Source organism: Astatotilapia calliptera, chromosome 7 (assembly GCF_964374335.1).
Source record: "Astatotilapia calliptera chromosome 7, fAstCal68.1, whole genome shotgun sequence".
Taxonomy (NCBI): Eukaryota; Metazoa; Chordata; class Actinopteri; order Cichliformes; family Cichlidae; genus Astatotilapia; species Astatotilapia calliptera.
This window is the reverse complement of record NC_137428.1, coordinates 48791571-48819473: the sequence shown is the minus strand read 5'-3', so window position 1 is coordinate 48819473 and position 27903 is coordinate 48791571. Positions and strand designations below refer to the sequence as shown.

General features: G+C 42.2%; 1 protein-coding gene across 1 annotated transcript; it reads left to right on the top strand.

The window, feature by feature from the left end:
• The first annotated feature begins 1507 nt into the window (after nt 1–1507).
• On the top strand, nt 1508–27326 carry ptpn9a (protein tyrosine phosphatase non-receptor type 9a). Its single transcript, XM_026175224.2, has 13 exons — nt 1508–2011; nt 13051–13194; nt 17136–17225; nt 18437–18561; nt 19045–19150; nt 19842–19952; nt 21744–22060; nt 22560–22647; nt 22909–22978; nt 24922–25000; nt 25095–25245; nt 25473–25680; nt 26628–27326. The coding sequence occupies exons 1-13, from the start codon at nt 1916–1918 to the stop codon at nt 26816–26818; spliced, it is 1776 nt and encodes a 591-aa protein (XP_026031009.2). The 5' UTR covers nt 1508–1915; the 3' UTR covers nt 26819–27326.
• Nucleotides 27327–27903: the final 577 nt, after the last annotated feature.

Here is a 27903-nt window from a genome sequence, read left to right as displayed (position 1 = left end):
TGTGGTTTTGCAACAGGATGCTTGTAACTACGGAGCCCCGCAGGGGACATGGGAGAAAAAAAAATTAGGGAGAAGAAAAAATTAAGACGGACTTTTGCGAGATCTCGCAAAAGTATTGCGAGATCCCGAGTTTGTTTTGCGAGATCCCGAGTTTGTTTTGCGAGATCTCGCAAAAGTCCGTCTTAATTTTTTTTTTCTCCCTAATTTTTTTTTTCTCCCATGTTCCCTGCGGGGCTCCGTAAAAAGAAAATGTGCACCCTTGGAAGCAAAATATAAAGAAATGAGCAGTGCCTCCAGACTTTCAAATTATTGTTTTTTCTTACCATAGGAGAGAAGGTGGGCTAACAAATCTCTACCTTGTACGCTAAAATATGCTAAGCTAACAATTTAATTGCACTAGCTCTTACATAAAATAGCCATCAGTTTTAGCTAACTCCTCACACTCAACAAGGTGTGTTACTAAGATTCTATTTTTTAGTTAACATGTTTAAAAATAGCCCTACATCCTCACCTGAAAATATAGCTAGCATGCAAAGATATATTTTCAGTCAGCTAGTGCCTTGCTGCTAGACGTTTACACCTGTGTACGTTTACAAAGTTACAAACGTTACAAAGTGTACGTTTACACCTTTTGCTTCTTTACCTACATTACCTTAGAAATATTAGAAAGTAAGTAAATACAGGGCCAGACTCGCTGATACCAAAACACATTTAACCTAAAAACGCAGCTTATTTACGGGTTGTGATTACTTTCCACGATATTTAGTTAATACAACAAAACACACATTCAACCTGTTCATGCATGTTCATAACTGTGACAGAGAGGTCTCTCTCTTATGCACTTTGGGTAAACTTATGTGGTTTAAATGTACCATAGTGTATGTTTGAGGTTTATTTTTTTTCCATTTCCAAAAGAATAATTTACCAGTGGGCTCCATACCCAACTTAGAGGATAGAAAAAGTAATGCCAGCATTGCTATTGATACTATAAATATTTGGATTGATCCGCCCAACTCTAGTAAACATTAAATGTTCATTCAAACTTGCTAGAATTAGTAGTAGTAATATAAAAATAAAACGTTCCAGGTGCTTTAGGATAAATGCTGAAAAACTATAAATTTCACTTGAAATATAGCCTCCCTAGTCAAAACTACTCACTTAATTAGCTAAATTGAGATTAACAGAGTTCAAATTTTGTACTTACAGGAAACATATTATAATAATGCATATCACTGAACGCACTTTTCACGTGTTCTTTTTCAAGCAAAGCATCCTTTTATGTTTAACCGATGCTAAGAGTGACGTTTTTTCCCCTGTTAGTTTTCTATTTTTATGAATGAAGGCGGAGGTCAGTGTGCTTTCGTCATGTTCTCGACTTATCCACTAGGGGGGGGGCGCAGCAATACGCAGAGAGAAAAGCCTGCTGTCTCTCGCGGTGCTCAGGGTCGTGCGCGTGTCACCGTCTCACAGCATAAAGGCGAGGTTCACAGCTTCAAAACTTGCGATACATGGCTTGGAGGAGGCAGCGGGCAGCCGCAGTCCGACGTGTGCTGAACACGGTCTGAACCCGAGCTGAATGAAGCGAGTCCTCGTCTAGGCTGTTCCGAGCGCCGTGCTTTTCCCCCCTCCTTCCCTTTTCCATTTCTAATTTCCTTCTCGGTGAAATCTGACACATCAGCGGCTCGCTCGAGTTTGTAGACTGGTAGATTTATGCTAATTGGCCCGCGTGCTTCGCGATCGCAGGCGGTATCAGAAGCAAACACACTCGGCTGAAAACTGTGGCGTTTTTAAATGCCTTCAAGTTTGTGAGCGAGAGGGACAACCCCCCCTCCCCCTCCTCTTCCACCTCCTCCTCCAAACCCCGTTTTTTCACACGAGGGACAGACACACCGACATCACCGCCATCCTCTGCTGTATGAAACGGATCAGTGTCGGGAAGGAAACAAAAAAAGAAGTGGTCAAAGATTTGACGGGAATCATGGCAGCTACTTTATCAGCGGAGGAAGAGCAGGTAGGCCCTGAGAGTCCGTGTCTTTTACACTTCTTCGTTTCTGGGTTATGTTGGCTAACAATAAATAAATAAATAAAAATCTTTCAGTCTCGAGACTCTACCTGGAGGCTTTTTTGCCCTGTGTACTGCGAGTGCGCAAATGGTGGCTGTGCTCCGAAACGGTCCTGAATGCCGAGCGGAAATATTGTATCGATTTCTGGCGCATTACTGCTCTCTTTGCATCACTGTCAGCGGCTGAGCTGATGGGCTGCAGCACAGGCCGAGCTTGTCTTTATCGCCCCCCTAGAAAATGGAAGGGAAGGGGGGCATGTTTGTTTCGTGTGTCGTAGTTAAACACGGTGTATTGACGGGAAACTGCTTGGCCGCGAGAGTCGGAAACGCTGGCCGGTCTTTGACAAAATGTACACAGTAGAAACTTGGCTCAGCGTAAAGAGTCATGCCGTGCCATCCGAGCACATTTTAACGCACATATCGCCGCACTTTCCAAGTTAAGGATGGAGGAAGTGCGTTTCTCTCAAATATTTCAGTACTTTGTTGTTTGCTTTAAGTAAAAATAGCCGTGCAAACTCTGTCCCCACACTTTTAAACACCAGCTTTAAGTTATCATATCGTTTTCGACATTATTGGCCTGTTTTTCTACTTCGAGGCTTGGAAGTAGTGAGAAGTGGGAGAATTCTGAGAAAACTATTCCAAGAACAGGAATTGGCCTATTGGCTCATTCTAGGCTTCAAGAACTCTGAGCCCGAAGAACGGAGCGTTTATTCTAGGAATGATGAGACTCTTGATTATTGGAGCAGAAGGATTTTCTTGATAAATCCCTTAGATGATGGACAGATAAGCAGCCAGCCTTTGTTTTTGTTTGTTTGCGATAATGTCTGAACAGGTCCTCAAGTGTAAAGATTTACTTGTTTGCTCTTTTTTGACTTGTGATTTTTGAGTTGAATATTCCTGCGATTTCAAGTATTTAATCATATGAGGATGGAAATCTTTTACAGACCTAGCTATAAAACAGAGTGTAGTAGTAGAGTTATGCATGAATGGTAGAGGTGGGCAGATCGAAATATCGATGGTATCGATGCCGATGCTGGTATCGGTATCTTACATAGGCGAGTTCAGACTCTTTTTAGGGGTGCTCAAGTGTCCCTCAATTTCATCACACCACCCCTAAAGAAAACTGCCCAGTGTTCTTGGTGTTATGATGATTCAGTCTCTCACAGAGGAGTTGCTTCTTCAGCAGTGTGGTTTGTCATTAATACTCTAGATAAGACTTGAGTTGCTGCACCAGAAAGAATATGCAGGGGTAATTTCATGACACAAATCAGTGATTAGCTTAGCTAATGTAGCCTAAATCACCAGAGATTATTTGCTAATTTTAGCTTTTCAAGCCACTAGTCTGCTGGCAACTAGTGATATACCAGCAAAGGAGCTGATGTACTTTATTTGCGCACTTTTTAGTTTGTTAAAGATTTCTATTCCGGTTCTGCGCTTCATTGTTTGTCTGCAGTACAGCTCCTGATCCAGGTGAGAGCAAGTCGAAAGGAAGTTTACGTCCAGTAGCAGCCTGTAGTCAGTCTGAATATTGTTATAAATGAGGAGCAGTTTATGCCTTTCATTGGTTTGTAAGTTCTGCTTCGCTGTTACAGTTGAACTTTTGGGTAACAGCACAAAGTCGGAGAGAACAGAAGTGAGCACAATGAAGACGGCAGAGAGAGGAAAACAAACGGGCAAGAGTGAACCTGTAGTCAAGGTCAACAAAATTATAAAGGAAGTGTTGCTTCCGTTTTGCCCATATTCTTTGATAATGATTTTTTTTTTCTCACTCAGTGTCTAGGTGGGTTCTCTCCAGGTACTCTGGCTTCCTCCCACACTGTAAACACATGCAGTCAGTGGGGTTATGTTAAGTGGTGATTCTTAACTGCTCATAGGTCTGAATGGTTGTCTGTCTGTGTTAGTCATGTGACCGTCTCGCAACCTGTCCAAAGTGTAGCCCACCTCTCGCCCTATGGCAGTTGGGATAGACTCCAGCCTCCCCACAACCCTAATAAGTATAAGTGAAAGAGAATGGATGGATAATTTTACATGCATTTAATGGAAGCTTTGTGTGCATACTTTATATTGTAAGGTAGCCCCTACAACAGTCATGACTCCCTATGAGCAAGCCCTTTGGTAACAGTGGGAAGGAAGAAACCTCGAGCAGAACCAGGCTCTGAGAAGGGAGGCTATCTGCCGCGACCAGCTGGGGTGAGGGGAGGAAGATGGGACAAAATACATGCTGTGGAAGGGAGCCAGAGATTAATAACAGTAATGATTCAATGCAGAGAGGTTTATTAACACACGGTGTGGGAGAAAGGTGACTGAAGAAGAAATACTCAATGCATCATGGGAATCCCCCAGCAGCCTACACCTATTGCAGCATAACAAAGGGAGGATTCAGGGTCACATGATCCAGTCCTGACTATATGCTCTAGCTTGCAGAATGGATTTTCCACTTTCTGTATTGAAAAATGTTGCTTTAAGTGCTTGAGGATTTGGTTGACTTCCTCTATGTGGTTAAGAGACTGAACCAGTGTCGTGCATGTTTCTTCTTTCTCCTCGCAAACTGTTATTTAACTTATTTTGAAACGTTTGCTCAACATGAGTGAGCCTCTGACTCAGATTTGATAACTAAAGTGTTTGTGATGTGCTATTCGGTATTGGCTGTTTTCAGGAAAAATAGCATGTGTGCAAAAATGTAAATAGAAATGTAATTGAAAATAGCACCGAGATGAATGATCAGATAAACTGAGACTGGGGCCACGAAAGACTGTAAAGTCTGTGTACTGTGGGGGGAGGAAGGGAGGTTTCTGGCAGAACATCTCAGAAATAATTAGGTTAGTTTGTAATATGATTGGGTATAAAAAGAACATCCCTGTGAGGCTTTTCAGTCAGAAGATGGGAAGAGGCTCAGCGCTCTGCAAAAGACCGCATGGGCAACAGTTTAACTAGGATGTTTCTCAAAGTAAAAGTTTAGGCTTCTCATTATCTGTAGTACATGGTATCATTAACAGATTCAGAGAATCCAGAGAAATCCCTGCACACGAGGCCAAAAACCAATATTTATCGGCCCTGATTTTTCTTTTTTGGGCCCTGGGGCGGCTCTGCATTTAAAATCAAATGCTCTTCTGAGCTTAAAAAAAAAAAAAAAATCTGCGTGGGCTATGGGAGACGTACCAAAAACTGCATTTACAAATGTGAGTTAAAACACAATGTGAGAGATCCAGAAATGCTATCAGCTTCTCAGGATCCCAGCTCATAAAAGATGGACTGAAGTCAAAGTGGAAAAACTGTGGTGGATGAATGAAAACTTGGAATTTTGATTTGGAAGTCATGGATGCTGCAATGCTGCTATCTGGATAATTTGTCAACATACAGCCTGCAATGACCACTGACATTGGTAACTTGGAGATCAGTGAAGGCGACATGAATGTTATAAACAGGTTTTTAAGCATTTACTGCCACACAGGTTTTCCCTTCTTTCTGGGACGGCTTTGTTTACTCAAGAACTGTAATGTCATTCACATTCTGCACATATTGTAGCAGTACGGTTGAGTAGTAAGACCAGCTGCTAAGGTGGCCTGCCTGCAGTCCAGATAGGTCATGCATCATGAAATGCAAAGACCCAAAACTGCCTTTGTGTTTTTTCTCAATTACATACAGAGTAGAGCAGGGCGATATGACCAAAAATATTTATCACGATATACATTTGAAAATTTACGATAACGATATAACTGACGATATAATTGACACTAGACAAAATACTTTACAACTCCACAACTTTATTAGTGCAACAAACCCATCAATGTATTTTCACTTAAACAAGCAGCCGTTTTTTATGTGCATTAGTTATATAAAAACGTAACAGTGCAAATGCAAATTCCTTGCTGACAGTTTAACCAAAAGGCATTTCCAGTGGAAACTGGCCGACATATCCTCAGCATAACCATGTATAATATCCACAAAACTTAAAAATAGCTTATACACACAATACGGTAATATTATGTTGAAGCACAGTACATATGACTCCGCGAGGCGCCTGGCTACAATAGCCGTAATGCTCCGACAATCCATCAAGCGGTGCGGGTTCGTAGCTTAGCAAAGTCGTACTGAAACATTTGACAGATTTTCATTTCGAGGTCAGTAAACACAACCAGAATTCATACATAAGGCACACGGGATTATAAGGGGCACTGTCGATTTTCAGAAAAATCAAAGGATTGATTTTAAGTGTGCCGTATTTTCCAAACAACACTGTAATAACGACGGCCTGCTAGCATGCTCTACCAAAAATAGTGCTTTGTTGTGTATCTGACGGATGAAAGCCAGACCAGTTCCACACCACTGAAGTTGCAGCATTTTTACAAACCAGTTCTGGTTCATCCGTTTCATTCAACGATCCACTTTCGCTCTTCTCATTCTGTGTCGCCGCCATGTGCCTATGTAAACATAGGGCTGCGCATTCGCGTTTTACCCATATTCTATCGCGATATTTCATTTTCTTATCGTTGCCCAAAATTACACCGGTATTACCGTGAACGGTATGATATAGCCCAGCCCTAATACAGAGTTTATATGATTTGCAAACAAATGCATTCCACATTTTATTAGTTGTGCTTCTTTTGTTTTGTTTTTTTTGGGGGGGGGGTGTTAAATGTAAAGTTAGCATAACCATCTGTTCTCAGAAATCAGTGTTTGATCCTCTATGGGTTGTCGTACAGTTTCTGGTATTTTTTCCACCTCATTGATGTCACTGATGATACTCGAGATAGTAGAGGACGTTTCTCAATATAATTCAGTTTAAAAAATAATAATAATAATAATAAAAGCACCACAGACTGCTGCCTCTAAAAATAAATTCAAGTTGAATCAACAGCAGTCTAACTCATTCATGAAGGTAGGGGTTTATGTATGGCTGTCGTATTAGATTATGTAAGATTTCATCAGCTTCTGGTTTAGACATAACCAGTTGAAGTTATCTCGCTGTTAAGCTTACCCAATTATTTCGAAATCCAGTGTCAGCAGAGCAGTGCAGTTACTGTGGTGGAATAACTATGACTTTGCAGAAGCTCGATTTCTCATATATACTACTTCTCGGTGCCAGTCATGCTCGTGCTTTCTCTTTCCACCGAGTCCTCATCATCTGGCCAGCAGAAAGCTCCTTATCTGCCTGCTCCATTTCCTGTGTGAGCCAGGGCCCCTGCTAGGGTACCGGACGCCCTCATTACATCTGCAGCCGTGTGTGTGTGTGTGTGTGTTCTCTTGGGAGTATACACTGGTGTAGTGGTACTTCATTCTAAAGGCAGCTGTTAAAAGTATTTCCACTAGACTCTGGGTGGGGGGACTTTATGAGTTACAGAGTGTGTGTGTTGAGTAGAGTCTACTCCCCGGAAGCAGCAGAGTGAGGGAAAGTGGGAATAGGGAGATAGTGACGTTATTGACTTCCTGTTTTGGTATTGACTCGTGCCAAATGGGACTCAGTGAAGTGAATCGAAGGCGCTTGGCAACAGCAGTCCTACATTTGTAAATAGATTAGCATGGCATCTGTAATCAAATAAATGCTGGAAAAACCATGTGACGGGCAGCCATGAATCCCGGGCGGGCGGGGGGGGGGGAAATGATGAAGAAATGCATCAGCCTTCTTCCTAAGATCAAAGTGTAAGCATGACACTGCAGACACCCCTGCAGCACTGTTTTCAGTAATCCTTCCATAAAATATAAGCTGACACACTGATACAGTCACCACGAATCCTTCTCGGATTATAAATACAGTGGACTGATTATTGATGTCAGTACTGAGACATTCAGGACCAGTTCTTATAACCAAGCATTGTGGTACATGTGAAAATTCCAGTTTGCACATTAATCAGGTGCTTCATTATGTACCATTCAACTGCTGGTTAATGAGAGTTTCTAATCAGCCATATAGCAGCAACTCGGTGCATTTTAGGCATGAAGAACTGATCAATAAGAACCTGTTGCAGTTCAAAGTGAGCATCAGGATGCGGAAGAGAAGTTGGGGGGGATACAGAGACTGGTATGAAAAAATTAAGCTGATGGGAAGGCGACAGTGACTCAATATCCACTTGTTACAACAAGAGGTGTGCAGAAGAGCATCTCCGAAGCCACAACATATTGAACGTTGGAGCAGATGGCCTACAGTGGCAGGGGACCACGTGGGTGTCACAACTGTCAGTTAAGAAAGGGGAAATTGAGGCTAATTGGACAACAGAAGAAATTTGAGGTGAGGGTGAGTTGGCTTGTCTGATAACCACTTGTTACATCCATGGTGTGCAGAACAGCATCTCTGAACCCACAACATGTTAAACTTTGAAGTAGATGATACTTGTTCACCAAAATCAGAAAATAAAAAAAAAATTGGAAAAATTTTGCATAAAGAATATGAAAAAATGGAGCCATCTCCCTTGTATTATCGTTTCAGGCTGGTTGTATAATAGTGTGAGGGATATTTTCCTGACACACTTAGGTCTCCTAATGGCAACTGAGCATCCTTTAGACACCTGAAGTTACTTAGATTTTGTTGCTGACCATGTCCATCCCCGTCTCCTGATGGCTGCTTTCAGCAGGATAACAGAGCATGTCACAAAACTTGGATCTTGAATGTGAGACTGAACTCAGGTGACCTCCACAATCACCAGATCTCAATCCAATAGAGCACCTTCACATAATGGTCGTGCAGTCGACAAATCTGCAGCAACTTTCTGATGCCATTATATCAATATGGAGCAAATATTATTGTTTACTGTAAGCTTATTTGAAGTAAACATGCACAGAAAGAATTGACTTGTTTTACTTATAACATGTTGGGCCTCAGACCCTCATCAGGCAAAGTTTATGCAAACAGTGCTTTGTTTTTCTGTCCAGTTAAGAGTTTTTGATCCTGGTTTACTAAATACAGTTTTTCTACTGATGACTGGACAGAACAAAACCTTTGCACATGGATCTTAACTCAGACACAAGGAAGATGTGACTGGGATGTTTTATTCACAAAAATGAATAGAAAGTAATCACGATAACTGATTGGCAACATTGTTGCTCAAAATAGTCACCCTGGAGTTACCTTGACATAAAAAGTATAGCAGTATTGGATGGTAATTGCAGCTTACCACGACGTTGTTCCTTGGAGACAAATTGCAAGATTATTTAGTCATTATTGATGAACTACTTTTTCAACATGCATGCTCGTAGCATGGTGGGCAGTTGTGGCAGGAGCCTTAGTCTTAGAAGAACGTGGGTTGAAGCAGCATAGAATAAAGGTTGTCAATGAATGTAGGGGAATGTACTATAATAATAGTCGTGTGGCATGACATTTGGATCACACAGAAAATAGGAGTGTAGAGGATAATGTGTGTTAATCAACTTTCAGTTGTCAAAGTGGAAATGCTGACTAAATGAATGCATTGCCAGTATGCTGCTATCAGTAATGATTTCCACAATGCAAAGTGCAGCATTATAAAGGTGTGAAAGTGATATCATGGTTCATTAGTTTCTTGAATCTGTTAACTCCTGACTGCTGCTGATTATAGCCCCTTTCTCCCTATAGCAGACATCTTCCTGTAGCAGTGACCCCTTTAGGGTGGGGTGTTGTAACATGTTTGTACAACTGGATCTTTGCTTTTAGCGCTAATAATCAATCACAACTTCATCAGTTAACTCCCAACACAGGAGGTCGCAACCACAGCAAATCTGATCAATTAGTTATTGTCTGTCATCGTCCGCCACAACCAGCGAACAACACTCACAACAAAAACAGGATTATGTAACGTCAGGCCAGAAAATGTTTCTCTCTGCAGTCAGGATGACTTGTGACTAGATACAAACTCATTCTGTGCTCACAGAAATCCCTCTGGCTATGGCAGGACACATAAGCTCGAATCAAGTGGTGTGGTTTTTTTTTTTTGTTTGTTTTTTGTTTTGTTTTGTTTTTTTTAAGTAATTGAACTTCAAGGAAAAAGAAAATCTCCAGTTATTTCAAAAGTGGGGCAAGTCAGCCAAATATTTATGCATCCTCCAGGAATTGAATAAGTCACTCCTCTGCAGTGAGTCTTCCACAGCAATCCGGTGTGCTATCATGAAAACAAACTGGTTCATCCTCACATTCCACTCTTGGCAGATATGGCCCCAGTGTAGAAAAGCCAAACAAGACTGGCTTCTACTGGAACACAGGGTCACCACCTGGAGTTGGCAGGCTGTCCTTAAAAGGCTATGAGCAGCTGTCAGACCGCTGAAGTTTTTGGAAACCTGAGTGTACCTGAAGGTAACCTGACAGGAAGCGGTCTTTGGCCAACAAAAGAGCGCAAATGCTTAACGTTGCAGCAACAACAAAGAGCACAAGGCCCATATTAAATACCTGTTGTGCTTTTAGATTTGTAGACTAGAATTTTGTAATATTAGGAAATAGCTGTACTCGGAGCCAAAGCAAAGGAAACATCCCACGTTGAATGTCATGAAATGTGCTGGAGAGGTGGCGGCCAGAGGAAGAAGCCAATAAATGTTATGAATCTGGATCATTTTCTTTAAAGTTGCGAGTTGCGTCAAATGCGTTTGCTTTGACTGAGGACTTCGCTTGTCAAGCCCACTTGCGGATCGCATGTATGTTAGATTTTTTTTTTTTTTCTTGTTATCGCTGAGTAGATTTATCACAGTTTTCCCTGCAAATATTTCCAATATATTTTAATGGAGGTATATCTAACAAAACAAACTAGTCCGAAGTCCACTGCTTGTGTATCGCACAGATCTGCAAAGGGCGCTGGGTAAACTGGACCTAGCTCCGTGGTCCAAAACAGGACCTTATTGGTTTCGCTTGTTTCTGGTTGTTGGACCAATAATGGACAGATTTCTTTTGTTTGTTTGTTTGTTTTCCATCTCTCTAAACCCTGTTGTTTGGAATCTGGCATACTGGATTCACAAGAGAAATCTGCAGACACGGTTGTCACTTTTCCGTGGCAGGAATTCCAGGCAGGCATGTGGCGGGGCAAACATTTAGAGGAATGGACCCTTAATGGCCCCTTTTTGTTTGCATGTCTGTGTAGGACACATTAATGAGTTTGCAGTAATTTTGTGTCGGCAGCTTTTCCCCAGCTGCTCAGAAGAAAGTACCATGAAGTACATACATTCAGAAGTATCGCAGCAGGTGTATCTTAATGGCTCATTCCAGGATTTTTATTTTCCTTGCTCTTCTCTGTTGGCCATTCCCACATTTTATGACACATTGTATCTTCTCTACAGTGAAAACCTCATAACTCATTATACCCTCCCCCGCTTCCCTTCCACATTTTTTTCCCATGAGAATCGGATGTCAACAGGCCTCAGCCCTGTCAGGTGCAATCATCCCTCATCCCTTGCATGCTAAGGCCTCTTGAACAGAGCAAAAGCTGCAGGCCCTCCTGCTTTTGAAAGCACTAGCTCTGCCGAGGGGAGACAGTGGCATCCTGTCTTCAGGCTCGGCGCTCATCAGGGATCGTTCTGTATTCCTGAAGAGCTGCGGATTCCCTGAACTTGACTTCCTGTCTCCCCAGCGTGCCCCACTGCTGCCGTGCCTGAGCAGAAAAGTGGAACCCTGTGTTTTCTGAAAGCGTGAGCTTTCATTGCCTCCTCCTGTCGTCTTTTTGAAGGATTCACTTGGTGCTGACTCGCTAACGCAGAGATTGGAAGGGGAGGGGGGGGCTGAGGGAGTGTATATAATAAGAGGGGAGAGGCAGGAAGCCCCTGAATGACTGCAGGCTAAATGCAGAAGTTACTTCCAAGATGAGCTGAAGGCCTCGAAGTTAAACACATTTTTCTAAATTACAAGTGCAGCATGAAGCCAGCAAGACATTAAAGGTATCACAATGCTGAAAGCACACTTTTTAAAAGGGAGAGAACTTTGTTACTTAAGGAAGTTATAAAAACATATTTATAGGCATCACATGTGACGATCCCACAGAGGAGTGCCGTGAGTTTGCAGTTCCCTGCAGCTGTGCAGAGCTTTATGGAGTTGGCGCATGCAGCGTTCGTGTTTTGGCTCATTTTCATCACTCATGGTGTCATTTTTGGCTGCAGCAGTTTTCAGCTGGCTGTACCTGCTCAGCACCATGTGGCACATAGACAAAGTTAACAAAAGGCTAGTGAAAATATGGAGTGTTTGGGAGCTAAAGAGCCAGATGTTTCCCTTACTGTTAGCAGAGACCACAAAAGGGGAGCAAATATTGGGCATTAATGCCAGATAACCCCCAGTAATCATAACATCAGTTGCTGTTTTCACGCTTCTTGCCATTCTGTTTCGGTCCATTAGAGATTCTTTCCTGTAGTTGCAGCCAGATTTCCTAAGAAACCAATTATCATCTTCACCTCAGATGCAGAGTTTGATGGCCAATTAATCATCTTCTCTTGAAAGAATAATGCTGACACGCAGTTCCATTTCTTGGAACAAGGCACACACACCTTTCAGTTCGAGCAAGCTCAGGACACACGACTTTACCCGTGTTGTGTGGGCTTTTTTGTTTTGTTTTGTTTTTTTATAAAAAAAAAAAAAAGCTGGTGCTCCACAGCTAGACAAGTAATTTCACTGCCAAGTACTATTAAAAGTCTGTGCAGCCTTGTCATTAAAGCAGCTTCATGTCATAAACACCAGTTTGCAGGATTCGGTTATCTTCCCCAGCTCATGCTTCAGGCTGCGAGTTTTATTTCGAGCAACAAATGTCTCCCCGTAATGTACACGTGTCCATTTGCATGTGTCACTCCACTTTTGTGTTCATTTTGGTGTAAATGTTTACTTCATCTTCTTTCTGCTTGTTGCTACATTCTTTACTTCATTCTCAAGGATATACAGCAGCATATCCCCCACTGCAGCAGGCCATAACATTGCATCAAATAATCTCTGGGGCCGTAGATAGCACTTCCTTTGAGGATGTATCAAGTTCAAACCCCCAGTTTCACTTCCTTCCTGCTTGACCCTCAGATTTTGGGACAGCAGAGTTTTCTGACAACATCTGTGTGTGTTTCAGGCTACCAGGCAGTTTCTGGAGGAAATCAACAAGTGGACCAGTCAGCATGGAGTGTCTCCGCTGTCCAGGGAATTGGCCGTCAAGTTCCTCATGGCTCGCAAGTTTGACGTCCTCCGAGCCATCGAGCTGTTCCACAGTTACAGGGTAAGGGCATCAGTCATTATCAGCCCTTTCCTCTGTCCTCCCTCTGCTGCTGTGGATTCATCCCCTTCAGTTGAAGGAGTCTACTGTAATTTCAGCCTACAGCTAAGTTTACAAGTCCCCATTAAATCTGAGGATACACTGAATATGAAGCTGGAAGTTTTGGAGGGTTTTTTGTTTGTTTTTTAGTACATAGTATTTAAACAGGTCCTACATACAGTTCAGTATCAACAGTGCTACGGTTGTGTAAAACATACCTGCCATGTATGTTTAAGCTTGTTAAACGGGTGCATTGATACAAGGCTGTTCTTGGCTTTGTCCTGGCAAGGTTTTGATTTCATTTACATAACCGAACAATGTTATCTTTCATTTCACCTGGGTTTGCTGTGTCACACACACGGGAGTGGCTAGAGCTCGAAACACTTAAACGCAATAGATAACATTCAGTATAAGTGGGTTTTTTTTTTTTCTTTTCCCATTTTTCTCTCCCTCCCAGCAATATTAAAAACCAAAACAAACAAAAAAAACTTCCCCAGATCTCACCTGAAATTTTATAAATAAATTTCAGATTCAGTTTTTTTTCAGGTTTAGAACAAAATAGTTTTCAATCTAAGAGAAACTGAAAACGCCGGGAAAACTAAACACAATTTAAGTGGTTGGCAAGTTTTAATTCGCACTTTGACTACTCCAAAATCTCAAAGTGTGGGTATATTTAAAAAAAATAAAATAAAGAAAAATCCTGAAACTAATTTATCCCACATTTGAAGGGGGGGCACACATCCTTATGGTACAATGGTGAGATCAGCTAAAGGCAGAGATTGGATTAGTGTTGTCACTGTGGGCTGTGCAGATGGGTGCTGTTTTTATAAGGTCTCTCCTCTGCTTTGCTTAAGGTCACAAGCAGGTGAAAGAACACCTTAGTGACAATGATGTGATATGTGACGCTGCGCCTCCGTCAGCCAGGGTCAAACTGCACCCAAACAAGCCCCCTGCGTTAGGTTAGGTTTAGCTCCTTTAAAGGAGGGAAAAAAATTGAAGCCCTGACTCATCTCAAGCTTATAGCAGTTGTTTTGGTGAAAAGATGGTTTCCAGTTAATAGCTGCTCTAAATTTAGATTTCTAACTGAGAGCAGCAGACTGTTATGAATCTGTAACATGTTGCTTCTGACGTATAACTACAGCTTACTGACTTGTTCCAAAGAAAATGTACACTTAGTGCTATATTCTGTGTTTCTGTGTAGTTTTTATAAAATCTGCTGCAGTTGACAACAAGCGTCCCTCTTGGTTGACGAGTGTGGGGTGTCTTCACTGTGCCCAGAAATGGCAGCACAAGGCCCTTTTTCATTGAGCATATTTCCTCAGAGGCTGTTGCCAAGCAAGAGATGGCCTGAGCAGATGCATCACAAACCTCGGGGCCTGACACACACACCAACTCGCGCACTTATTTTATTTTTTAATTTTACATCGGGGGATATTTCAAGAAGCGGTATTCAGGCTTTTCAAGCTTTCCAGAAAGCTTGTTGCGAATCATAATAGGGGCTGGTTTGGTCAGCTGAGGTTATGAAGTCTGTCTAAAGGAGGAACATGAAGTTTCACATGTTGGGCGTGCATGCTAAACCATGTTAACACAAAAATAGTGCTGGATGTAACTACTTTGTGTTAGAGGTCAAGTGAACTAGATGGCACGTGACTTTTTTTCAGTTTACTTTGTGGGGGTGGGGTGGGGGTGATCTTGTCTTTTGTATTTTGGAGCCTTTTTGAAGCATAACAGGCAAATGACAGCTATTCATGTCAAATAGACATGGCTGATCTTCTCTTTTTTTGCTTCCTGTTTGCTTGTTGTGCTCTTAGCCACCTCCCTGGGGAGAAATGCAGTGAAAAAAGTTTAAAAACATACTGTATATCTGTAGCATGCTGGCTGTATAATCTTCTGGTGCGGGGAAATTGAGAGATCACCAAAGAGTCAAAATGAAAAAAGGATTAGGTGAATCTGAGGACTCACCTGACACTACGTGTCACAGAAAGGACATCTGGTGAAATGACTATCAAGTCAGAAACTGATAAAGGTGAAACTTTCAGGGCATCAGGTCCTACTGCAGGTTTTGTTTTTTGGGGGGTTTACCCTCTAAATGTCAATACTGCTCAAAATATGAACATGCAGAATGGCATTTATCAAATCGACAAACAAAAAGTTGCCAGGCAAGTTTCACACAAATTCTACCTTCTTAATGATTGTACTTGTGGCACCGTCCTTTTCTTGTAAAGTCATTTCAGTCATCAAGGTAGCATTCACCAGTGAGTAGCTGGCTCGCTCATGACCGCCTTCGGTGTGACTTTAAGAAGGATTAGTCTCCCCTACCACGCTGCAGCTCATTTAACACAGCTTAATGCTGCGTCAGCACCAGGACGAGGCTGGGGACAAGTCATTCGTTAGGAGAATGGGGGAAGGGAGGGGGCTTGGAGGGAAAGTTTCCAGTGCGCTGTTTGTTTGGAGGGTTAGGGAAATGAGAGGTCGGCTTTAAGTGTTGCCATAAAATGAAGAATCGAACCTGGTTTAGTGCCGTGAAAGTGGCAAATGATAAACCTCAAGGATCAATTTGCCACTTGTTCATTTCCTATTGTACAATGAGATGCTACTGTGAGGTTTTAAAATGCACAAAAACATGTTTTTCCCTGTGATGATGTTAAATAATAAACAGGAAATGCATTGCAGTATGCAGGGGGTTATTAGTCGGGGTTTAATTATGGGGACACGACAAATTTTCTGAAGTCTTTTTGCTGTCAGGGTTACTATCTATAAACTTTAATAGTTGTGGGTCATAGAAAATGTAGCATCTTGCAAATATCCAGTTTTAAAAAACAAATCGCCTCGCAGATCACCCCCTGTGTTTACGGTCTGAGGCCACAGATTGTTATATGACGGAGTGCAAAATTGGTACGATATTCTCTTAAAGACATCGTAGCGCCATATCACCCCGATAGAGCACTTCATTCTCACCCTGCAGGTTTACTTGTGGTCCCTGGAATATTTAAAAGTAGACTGGGATGCAGAGCCTGCAGATTTCAGACCCATTTGGGGAAGAGACTCTCTCTACTTTTAAGATTAGGCTTTAAAACGTTCCCTTTTGATAAATTATATAGTTGGAGCTGGATCAAGTCGTGGCAGATGGCCGCCCCTCCCTGAGTCTGTCTCTGTTGGAGGTTTCTTCTGTTAAAAGGGAGTTTTTCCTTCCCACTGTTGCCAAGTGCTTGCTCATAGGGGTTTGTCTGATTGTTGGGATTTTCTCTGTATAATTAAAGTGTTTACCTTAAAGTATAAAGACCATGAAGCAACTGTTGTTGTTGGTGCTATATAAATAATTATAAATAAATAAATCTTCAATCATCTTTAGAGTGGCAAGTAAGCACTTCAGGAAAGCTGTACGGTTTAACCAAGAATGCTTTTTGTGGAAAGGGAGTGTTCTAATATGTAACTCTACAGTTTCCTTCTGACGTATTTCATGGAGTAATGGCAGTCTAGTGAAGTCTGAATCTGTACATCCGTTACCATTAAGACCCGAGTGCTTACAGTCTTAAAAGGAATAAAAGGGTTGCAGAGAAATCGTGAGCTGCAGCAGTTCCCGTCAATCTGTAGAAAAGCTTCATTTAAAACTAAAGGAGGCGTTTTAATTTGGCCAATTTCAACAGCGGGAACTCAAAGTATCTCTAGTTTAATATTGTTCACAAAAAGTCTGTAAGATCAACTATAATTGAAAAGACACGCCTAAGCTGAAGTTTAAGACTTTCCACAGAAAGTGGAAGGGGGGGCTAGCAGAGAGGAATCCTCCCGGCAGGAAAGCCAGGCAGGTGATTCACTATTGTTCAGAAAGGAATTCACCTCAAAGTGACGGCCTGTTAGAGCTGCCCCACAGCTTGCCTTCACCTGCTGTGATCTGTTTTCTTCAGGAAACGCGTCTTAAAGAAGGAATTGTCAGACTTCAGCCTCAGGAGGAGCCTCTGCGGTCCGAGCTGCTCAGTGGAAAGTTCACTGTGTTGGTAAGTGCGTTCCTGAAATATCCTCCACATTTTTAGATTCATTCAAGGTGTAATGTGTAACGTGTCCACGTGGAAATGTTGTGTATTAATATTGTGCGTGTATATGTTTAGTCAATTTCTACAACGTACCTCATCCCAGTGATTCCAGTGACGTTTAGTGTTTGTGTGTCTTTTCATCAGGCTTCTAATGCTGCTGCGTTAACAACAATAACAATGACTTTACTTCATTCCTTAGATTGAATGTTCAAAAACTAAGCCCTCATCCTGATGTGCTTTTTGGGGTGCAGGCTATTTGTTGACGTTCCAAGTGTGTTTCCTGGCCTTTTGTCAGCCAAATTGTGACCGTTAAAGATGCCGACTTCCACCGCACACACATGCAATCACACGCGCACACACACATTCCCATTTTCCCGCATTTCCCTTTTTTCCTTCCCCGCTGACGTGCCACAGCGGCATTGATGCTACACATCCTCTCGCCTGACGTCGGAGTTCTCCAGCCTCGGCAGCGGGCTTCACATCCTGTCTGGTGTATTTTTAGCCCTCGTGCCAGAGAATACAGGCTTATTTACTTACAAAGGAGCTTTTTCCAGAGGATCTCTGGTCACCAGCTCCACTCGAGTGAAGAGCCTCAGTTCCCCGGGCACCCCCATTCTCAGCACAGTTCAGCTTTGGCTCAGAAAATGCATTCTGTCTTTACCCCAGGAAGAAAATGAAGAGATCCAAGACATCAGTAATGACAACAATTGTTCATTCTGTTGAACTGTTGACAGCCCTTTCTCTGAGCTGGCAACCAGCCAGCATGTGAACCAAAGTGCCCCCCTGTGGTCATTTTTCTTTTTCCATTCTTTCTTTTTGCACTTCTGTTTGGGTGTTGTTGTCACACTTAGCTCTAGTAAACTCCTTCGGAAACCACACAGTTTCTAAGAATGGCATCATAATTCATGCATTTGAGACACTTGAATGCTAGATATAAAGATATTCAGAATAAGGCTGGTATTTCTATGTGTGTGTGTCCATCTTGCTTATTTTCTGCCGCCTTGCTCATAACTCCACAATAAACAATACAGAATGAACCCAGTACTAATAAACAATCCCCAATTCAGTACAGGGTGGGGGTGGGGGGGGGCAGCAGTTGCCTGGAAAATTGTGACAAACTGCTTTTGCTCTGCTGAATGATAACCTGCCAGTATTGTGTGCTTGTGTATTTTCAGAGTGTACGAGACCCTTCAGGGGCCTCCATCGCCTTGTACACAGCCAAACTGCATCACCCCAACAAGACAGGCAACCATGTGGTGCTTCAGGCCCTCTTCTACCTCCTGGATCGGGCTGTGGAAAGGTGAGGAACATGGATTTCAGTGAATGAAGCTGCAACAAAACGGTCACATTTTGTTTTTAATTTTTGGTGAGAGTGTCGGGTAAAGTACTGGGTATTTGTTTTTCCTTGAAATACTGCATAGTGTGGCATTGTAGCCTTTAAACGTCTTACTTAAACACATCACTCGCTTTATTTCAGTGAAAGTTTCTTTTCTTTGAAGGAATCCTATGACTCAAATTTTGTACATGAAAAGACAGTCTTACTGGAACTTGTTTAAGTCTTCCCCAAAATGACGTTTATCTGCCGTGTGGGGAATAAGTTCCACTTGACAGCACGGGTAGTAGTTAACTCATTCACTGCCAGCCATTGGCAGTGAATGAGTTAAACCCATTGACTCATGCACTGCAATTGACGGCTATAGACGTCAATGGCAGTGAATGAGTTAAATGACCTAATGAAGATATCAAAAACCGGATTATTTTCCTTTTTGTTTTTGTGTCACAGCTTCGAGACTCAGAGGAATGGCTTAGTGTTCATCTATGACATGGCAGGCTCCAACTACACAAACTTTGAGCTGGACCTCAGCAAGAAGATTCTCAACTTGCTCAAGGTTTGGGATTTCAGTGCAGTATAGTGAATAGGTGCTGTAAACATCAAAAATGAGATGCACATGCTCGGATTATTCACAGGACCAGATGTAAACAGTACTTTCATTGATCTAAAGGAGCTGAAAGTCTTCATTCCTTTCCAGGGCTAGAGTAACGGCTAACTGCACATTTATTTCCATCTTAGAAAGTAGTAATCTGATTTATTTATGGATGTTTTGTCTTCCAGGATTTAAGTAACTGTCCAAAAAGGCAAATGAGTGGCTCACTGTGTGAGTTGATAGCCTTTAAAGTATTACTTAATCCATATGCAGTGGCAGTGGTACTTATTTTTGCAATTGCCTGCATTTAAGTGAGTTACACTTTAAACATGTAGCAGTATGTCCGCTGGAGTCAACAACACGGACTATTATGTGGTCACATCAGCAGCAGCGGGATGTATTCTGTGCCCACATATTGATCTCTGTGGAGCAGCTGTTGTCCTCAGTCACATACAGTACACATACTGTGTACTTAATACCTAGTGCCAAGTTTATCTTATGGTACTTGTGCATCTATCTCCTGTGTTTACACTCTAAACACAGGAGAGGTTGCCCCTTAATTTACAATATATTAATAAATATAATCATGAAGTTTAAAATGTGAGTTCTAAACAAAGAATTTGGTTTACTGTAATTTACCATCTTTGTCCACCAGGGGGCATTCCCTGCCAGGCTGAAGAAGGTGCTGATCGTTGGTGCCCCGGTGTGGTTTCGAGTGCCCTACAATCTGCTCAGCCTGCTTCTCAAGGAGAAACTGAGGGAGAGGGTAAATGTTTTGACTACTTCTCAAAGTAGCTCTTCAGCTTCATTTTTATGATAATTTATTAAGTAAGGGAAGGCAAAAGCTTCATTTTTTTGGTTGTTTTTTTATTTTTGTTGTTTTTTTGTTTCTTTTTTTTCCCCTCAAATGGCAGGCAGTGAGTGATTCGGTGTACCAACTGTGCTCTGTGATTATGAGATTCTTTAACTGCTTATCCTCCTGCCTCACACATGCTTTAGATGTTGAATCACTGGAGTCAGGATACCTCCTACATTATTACCAGTCATTATTTTATTAGCATGGATTTCTTAAGAGCCACTGTGCACGGGATGTATTTATTTTTATGCTAAGAGTAGGAGAAAAACTGATATTTAGGATAAAGCAGGCTTAAAACAAATGGTATCCTGTTGCTTTTTTTAATTGGTTCCATATCATGAAGTCAATTTTACATACGCAGGTAGGGGTGGGTTTTAATAATCGATTCATCGATTAAAATCGATTCTGGCTTGGATAACGTGATATAGATTCATTAAAATCCTGAATCGTTTTTTTTATATAAATGTATTTTGCCCAAAATGCCAGAATCTCTGGTGAAACATCACAAAATTTTGACAACCACCAAACATTTAAAACAGTAAATGAGAGCAGGTACACGGCTTCGGCACAAAGACGTAAACACACTGCGCGGACCCGCGGATCAGAATCGGTGAGATGTCTCCTTTCTCACCTGACGGCACGGACACGGTCGGGGCTGAAAGCCGACAGCTCGCTGATTCTGTTTCGTCAGTCCGTGCTTTGTGTTCACGCCCTTTTTGCACTGATTCTAAAGCTGTTAGTTTGATCTCTGTCCAAACAATATTGACCGAACCAGCAGCAAAAGAAGATCGTCATGGACTCCCTCTGACTCTTGCTGTTTTGCTTCCACCACAATAAAATCACACTTCATGCACAGCTCTCTCTCTCTTTCTCAGTGTACTTCAAGAACAGTTTCCCGTCTATCCCCGAAATCTGTTTTTTGCATTATTCACTTGTTTGTTACGCACAAGACAACCGTTATTTACAGCGCTGTCGGCCGATGTTTTTGTTTGGGGTTTTTTTTCCCCTTTTACTTACTTCCGAAAAGAGAACCTAATTTCTGCCGTTCAACAGGCTTCTGAACAAATTAAAACTTTTTAAAATTATACAAAATGCAAAACGCTCAGCTGTGTCTCTAATAAAACCGCTGTAACTTCAGAGGTAATGTTCATAAGTTGATTAATGGTTTTCTTTCGTTTTTGATGTACTGCAGAATATTTTAATAAAATCCCAGGCCAGGAAAATCACCTTCATGTTTTTTCTGTGTTTTATCTTCAGCTACTTTGACACAAAGGCATCTGCTGTGACGCTCACACCTTTGATAAAGTCTTGCGAGTGTCAGCTTCCTTTTTATAGATACAAAAATATGTAAATGTACTGATCTGAATTATAATATTTCTGACTGTCTGAGGCAAAATTTCCCAGATTCAAATCGAATTGAATCGAATCGATTCTAGAAATCGGTGACGATACCCAGCCCTATACGCAGGTTCCTAACTGAGTGAGATGACACAAGTATTTGCATGCCAGCTGTAGAAAGACTGCAGCATTTTCACATTTATGTAAAGTGCACAAAAGAGAGATCCAGTTATTGTAGTCTGCCTTCAAGATATGGTAGTGCTAACAGGTTAAACTCACGGGCAGAGTGCCTTTGACCTTTTATGCCGTTTTCTTTGCGGGTAAAAACAAATCCATCTCAGTCTATGTCTCTCCTAACTCCAGGTTCAGATGGTAAAAATGGCCGAGCTGCGCCAGCACCTCCCCAGAGACTGTCTGCCTCAGCACCTTGGTGGCCTGCTACCTCTGGACGCGTACAGCTGGAACCAGCAGCTACTGGCGGGCCAGAATGGCAGAATAGACCCTGTGGATGAATTGGTGGGCATCCCCTTTGAAGATGCCTCCATTCACGTCCCCGGACCAGAGTCCATGCGCCCGCAGGAGCTGCTGACGCACCTCGGCAGGCTACAGCGCTCGGGCATCCATCAGGAGTACGAGGAGCTACGCAAAGAAGCACCACCCGGAACCTTCCACTGTGCACAGTGAGTTTAGAGCAGCAGGCGCACATTCAGTGCTCACTTTAAAATCTGATTCTGTCTGGCTGAGCAGAGCTGCCAGAAAGATTAGTTTATTAATACCTGTAATCTTTTTATGCTGTAGGTGCAGCGTGCATTCTGGGAAGGACAAAAATTAGTAGCATTGTAATGTAATCTATTCCACAGCATGTCCTTTAACCCCGACTTCAATAGATGACCTTTCTAATATTTTCAGAATGTTTTGTTTTGTTCCTTATTGGCATTTATAAAGTGGAATGTATAGCTGTGCTTGGTGACTGCATCTTTTTCCTCATTTTGCATACTTAGCCTCTAGTTTTCTATAAATTCTTCAAGTCTTCTATAAATTATAGACCCCACTTCAATGTCACATGTAACTAAGTAGCACATGACCAGAAAAGCAAAACTTTAGTTCAGTGTGTGTCGACTGTTATTGTAATTGTAAACCGCATTGGGCGGCAGCATTAAACTTTTGTTTTGTCTACAGAGCAGCCTACAATCAGGAGAAGAATCGCTACGGCGACGTGTTGTGCCTTGATCAGACGAGAGTTCGTTTGAAACCCAGAAAGAATGAGGTAAATGCTGTTTTAAAAAATGTGCATTTCATTTGATCAGTTCCATACGTGGTCACTCTTAGCTGTCAAGCTTAAAACTTCTAACTGGCTACTGCACTCCCAGTACTCAGCGGGACACCTACCAACTAGCTTATAAAGCAAACGTGTAACCAAACTGTTGGATTTTCTCCTCTAAAGTCTCTAATGCTCCGACAATTGAACTGACATGATGTGTTTGGCATTCTGTTGACCTTTTGTGACTGAGTTTTGTTGCTCTCACAGAGATCAGACTACATCAATGCGAGTTTCATGGACGGCTACAAACAGAAGAATGCCTACATTGGTACTCAAGGTACGACAAGTTAATTTATTTAAAAGGACTGTTTTGCAGTGTTATGCCAGTGGCATAACACTGCAGTCCTGTTAATGAGCCAAACTGATATCATCAGTAATGTTAAGTGGACCCTACAGCCAAATTAGTGTGTGACTACAAAGGAACCTTTTTAAATGAGGACATTTGGTCATCAGTCTAAGTGGGCACTGTTACTACCACTGCTGTGTCATAAATGGCAATAAATGTAACTGAAGCATATAGGTGGACAGTGGCAGTAAGCTGAGGTGGACAGTTTGTTGCCCAATAAAATAAATATTATAATAACAGAAGTTAATACTTTCAAAGGTGTATTTCTAATTACTCTACAGTAAGTTACTGCAGATTTCTGATTAATTGAACTCTTCTGGAGTAAGGTTTTATATAAACACTTACAAGTACAAGGAGAAAAATGTTACTAGGAGGTATGTACACTGCTCAAAGCATTGTCAGTGTCTCTGCTGGTAACATGAGGTGATACCTGAACCCTACAGAGGTTGCACAGGTAGTCCAGCTCCTCCAGGATTCCACATCAATGTGTGCCATTGCCAGAAGGTTTGTGTCCCCCAGCACAGTCTCAATAGCACGGAGATGATTCCAGGAGACGGCTAGATACTCTAGGAGAGCTGGACAGGGCTGAAGAAGGCCTTTAACCCATCAGAACTGGTATCTGCCCCTTGGTGATTAAAAAATGACCTCACGTAGGCCACTGGTGTGAACATGTCTGACCAAACAATCAGAAACAGACATCATGAGGGCGCTATAAGAGCCTGACAGGTGCATAGCACCGTTGAACCCGATTGGCATTTACCACAGAATACCAGAATTGGCAGGTCCATCACACTCCATGCTTTTTACAGATCAAGGCATGTTCACCCTGAACACATGTGACAAACATGAAAGGGTGTGGAGAATGGGAGAATGTTGTGCTGCCTGTAATATCGTTCACCGTGACTGGTTTGGTGGTGAGTACCTGATGTCATCAGGCATGCATAGAATCACATGGAGGCCATACAAACTACTGAGTACTCTTGAGCTGCTGTATCAACACTGTATCACTTTTTTCGTTTGGGGTTTTTTGTTTTCTTTTTTTCTCTCCAGGGTTTCTTAGAATTCAGCCCTCTGTAGATTATCATTTCCAGCCAATGATGTAGCACCCTTTCATTCCTAACACAGTACAGAGTTGTTGTTGTTTTTTTTCCCACATTAAGATCTCATGTGTTTTCAGTGTGTTCCTCCTTTCTTAATTTCTTTTTAACACTATAGTTCAGGTAGAATTGTATTTGAACAGCTGGGAGTGAGAATAATCACTCATGCACTGATACGACCAGTTTCTGATGGTTTTGCAACATGTACCAAAACGCGCTCAACACCCAACCTTGCACAAAACTTTACTTGCAGTGCAACATTTCTTCTCTCACTACAGGAATCCCTAGGCTTCCAGGAACATTTGTAAGATCAGTGGGAAGAACAGTAACACTAATGACCATGCACCTGAAGACCTCTGTAGTATTTTACTTAAGCTTGTGTCCATAAATACGCCGTCACCTCTGAGAATGCTGGGAAAACCTTTGCTCACTTCTGGGACTAACAGTTGCTGACTGTATGAAGACCAGTTCTTGTATAAATGCCCAAAGTTAATCTGTTTATTTTCAGAAATGATCATGTCATCCTGATTTCTGAAGACATTTCACTGCTGTAATTCAATGATTCAGAAACGACTGCTAAGACCATCAAAATTATTTGGCAGTCTTACACAATGAGCTGAATGTTTGTCTTTATTGTGGGTTAATGTATCTCATTAAGGAGCTACTCCATGCAGTTAAATGAGTATGACTCATTACGCTGGGATCAGATTTTAATTTTATTTATTTTTACTCACTGTAATTTTGATTGTCTTCGACTTTGGTGTTTGTATTGTGCAGGACCACTAGACAGGACCTACGGTGATTTCTGGAGGATGGTTTGGGAACAAAATGTCCTTGTTATTGTCATGACAACCAGGTAATGGAGTTGATGAACTAAAAGTATCTGTTTTGATTTTTAGAAGTTGAATCTGTGTTAATTTTGTCAAATACGTCCTGACCCTCTGTCGCAGGACCGACGAAGGCAGTCGGAGAAAGTGTGGGCAGTACTGGCCTCTGGAGGAAGGTGGACAGGAGGTCTATGGCCACATAGCAGTAGTGAACCAGAGGGTGGACCGCCACAGCCACTACAACCACACCACTCTTGAACTGCACAACACTGAGGTGAGAAAAAACATTTTGCTTAATGTTGCAGCCAAAAAATATCTGGCATTGCCTGAAAAGCACCAGTAACAGAGTGGGATTGATATCCTCATCATATTCTTTGCGTTCCCTAAAATGTTCAAAGTACTCCACTCCCTGGTTCAGTTGAACAAGCAGAATGCATTTTCTGTCGTACATATTTTCTATCATAAAGCGTATAACCTGTAAAATTTTATTTGTGTATTCAGACATGTGAACAGAGACAAGTGAGTCATTTCCAGTACCTCAGCTGGCCCGACTATGGCGTCCCCACCTCAGCAGTGACTCTGATTGACTTCCTGGGAGCTGTGAAGAGACAACAGAGAAAAATGGTCAAGACTCTGGGATCTCAGTGGACAGGCCACCCGCTGGGACCGCCAATGGTGGTCCACTGTAGTGCAGGGATTGGGAGAACAGGTGAGATGCAGGGATAAAAACCTTCTTCTAGGGCTTTGGGCCGTTTTATACCCACCGTGCAGTGCCTCACAAACTGCACCCAACAGCAAAGTTGTCTGCTGTCGCTGCAGCTGGGATGAACACAAGTGTTGTTCCTGTCAGTTTTTACCACTATTTTAATGATCTAGTCATCCAGAAGCTCACGTTCACAGATTATACAGAGCTAGATGGAGCAACAAATCTAAAAGATGCAAGATTGCTTTAGTGGTGAGAATACTGTAGCAGGTACCTGCATCTTCATGGCTTGCATGAATAGATGCATGTAAAGTGACCAACACGATGGGTGTGCTTGTGCTTTAAGGCCTCAGTCACACAGTCTTAGCAACCCATCACCAACCACAGGTTGCGCAAACAAAATCTATATTCCCTGAGTGGTTGGAGACTGGTTGCTGGCTGTTAGTATGTGAACTAGCCACACAGCGAGTACTGCACCAAAAATTCTCCTTACTTTGGTAACTAGCAGATTGTTGCGGTTGGCCCTGATTTGACTACCTGTCTGCAGACCCTCATACAGAGAGGGTTTGTCTCCAAAATAAGTCATGCCTTTTGAAAGGTGTTGACTCCAATGCTAAACCACAACTTTTACTCTGATGGGAAACCTTCTGTTTCTAGTTTGCGTTGCATGGCTTCAAAATTTCTTACCACTGAGCAAGCAGTTGCAAAGTATTTTCAGAGAAGTTTGCATGATGATGCAGACTGAGAGTCGCTGCAGCAATCTGCTAGCAGCCAAAAGAATCGCAAGGAGGTTTTTTGGTACAGCAACATCCTGCAAAGAGTAACCTGAATATTCTGTTTTCCTGAATGAGTATGTTTATCAGACTGTATGAGAATAAGGCTTTTAACCAACATGATAGCGTTTCATTGTCTGTAATCTTAAAGTGTTGCCACTAACCCGCTGTTGTTGGCAGGTACCTTCTGTGCCCTGGACATCTGTCTGTCCCAGCTACAGGACGTAGGCTCACTTAACGTGTGCCAGACAGTGCACCGCATGAGAACACAGAGGGCCTTCAGCATTCAAACCCCAGACCAGTACTACTTCTGCTACAATGCCATTTTGGAACACGCCCAAAGACAGGGCCTCATCCCAGCCAATCAGTGAGCTTCAGCCATGACCTTCCAAACCAGTCCATGAGCCCTGTGATTCCTGCAGTCAAGTCTGTTAGCTCCAAGCCATGTTTTGTGATCAGTTAGCCCAGGAACTGTAACTTCCTCACAGATGCTGTCCTTACAAAAGATAAAAATAAAAACTAGGCCATAGCTTTTTGGCAGACCAAGACTGTGATGATAAAAGGCTTGATTGTTGACATAGTGTTTATAATGATGACGTTTCTGGCAATGTGACGTTTTTGTTTATTTGCTGAACATGTCTCCAAAAATGCACGTCATTGTGGAGAAACTGCTCAGCGCAGCACAGTGGTGTTACATGCGTGAGATCAGGTCCAAGATCTTTTTTTTTTCTTTTTTTTCCCAAAAGTAGTTTATCCCATTGAACCTTTTAACATGGACACACAGTCCAAAAAACTGCTCTTTCATTTTCCTTAACTGCTGCTGTAGTGTTTCATAAGTGTTTCTTTGCCATAATAAATGCCACCTCGGATGAGACGGAACTGTGGCTGCCATCTTGTTTCATGTGTTCTTGGACAAATTGTTCTCAGTGCGGTTGGGAAAAATTGGGGTAAAATTGCTTGAACCATTACCATGGCTGTTCACTTTGGAAGCGTGTCTATGTTGAGTAACGGTGTGTCGTGATAAATGTTTGAGCTTTGGGAGAGTCAGATTGGGATATTTTTCCACCACTGTCCTTTCTCACGTGTAGACCTGAGGGGGGGGGTGCTTATACCACTGGAACTGCGGTTTAGGCATGCAGAGCGTGCTTTAGGCAGATGCAGCGGGAAAACTGATTATGCTTTTTCACTGACTTTCTAATTGGGAGCCAGCAGGCTGAAGACCGACTAATGACCGATTTGGCTGCAGACGTCGTAGGTGAAAACGGCAATGGATGGTACGAACTACTTTTGCATAGTCTCAGGAGTGTCATACCAAACACAAAGTGAAACCACAGTCAGGATAGAAGCAGTTTCATTCCATCAATGTATTCTCCTCCAGCCCAAATAAGTAAAGCACATCCAAAATGAATCCTCTCAAATCCCAAATGGCATCATTCATTTCAGTCCATGATCGTGC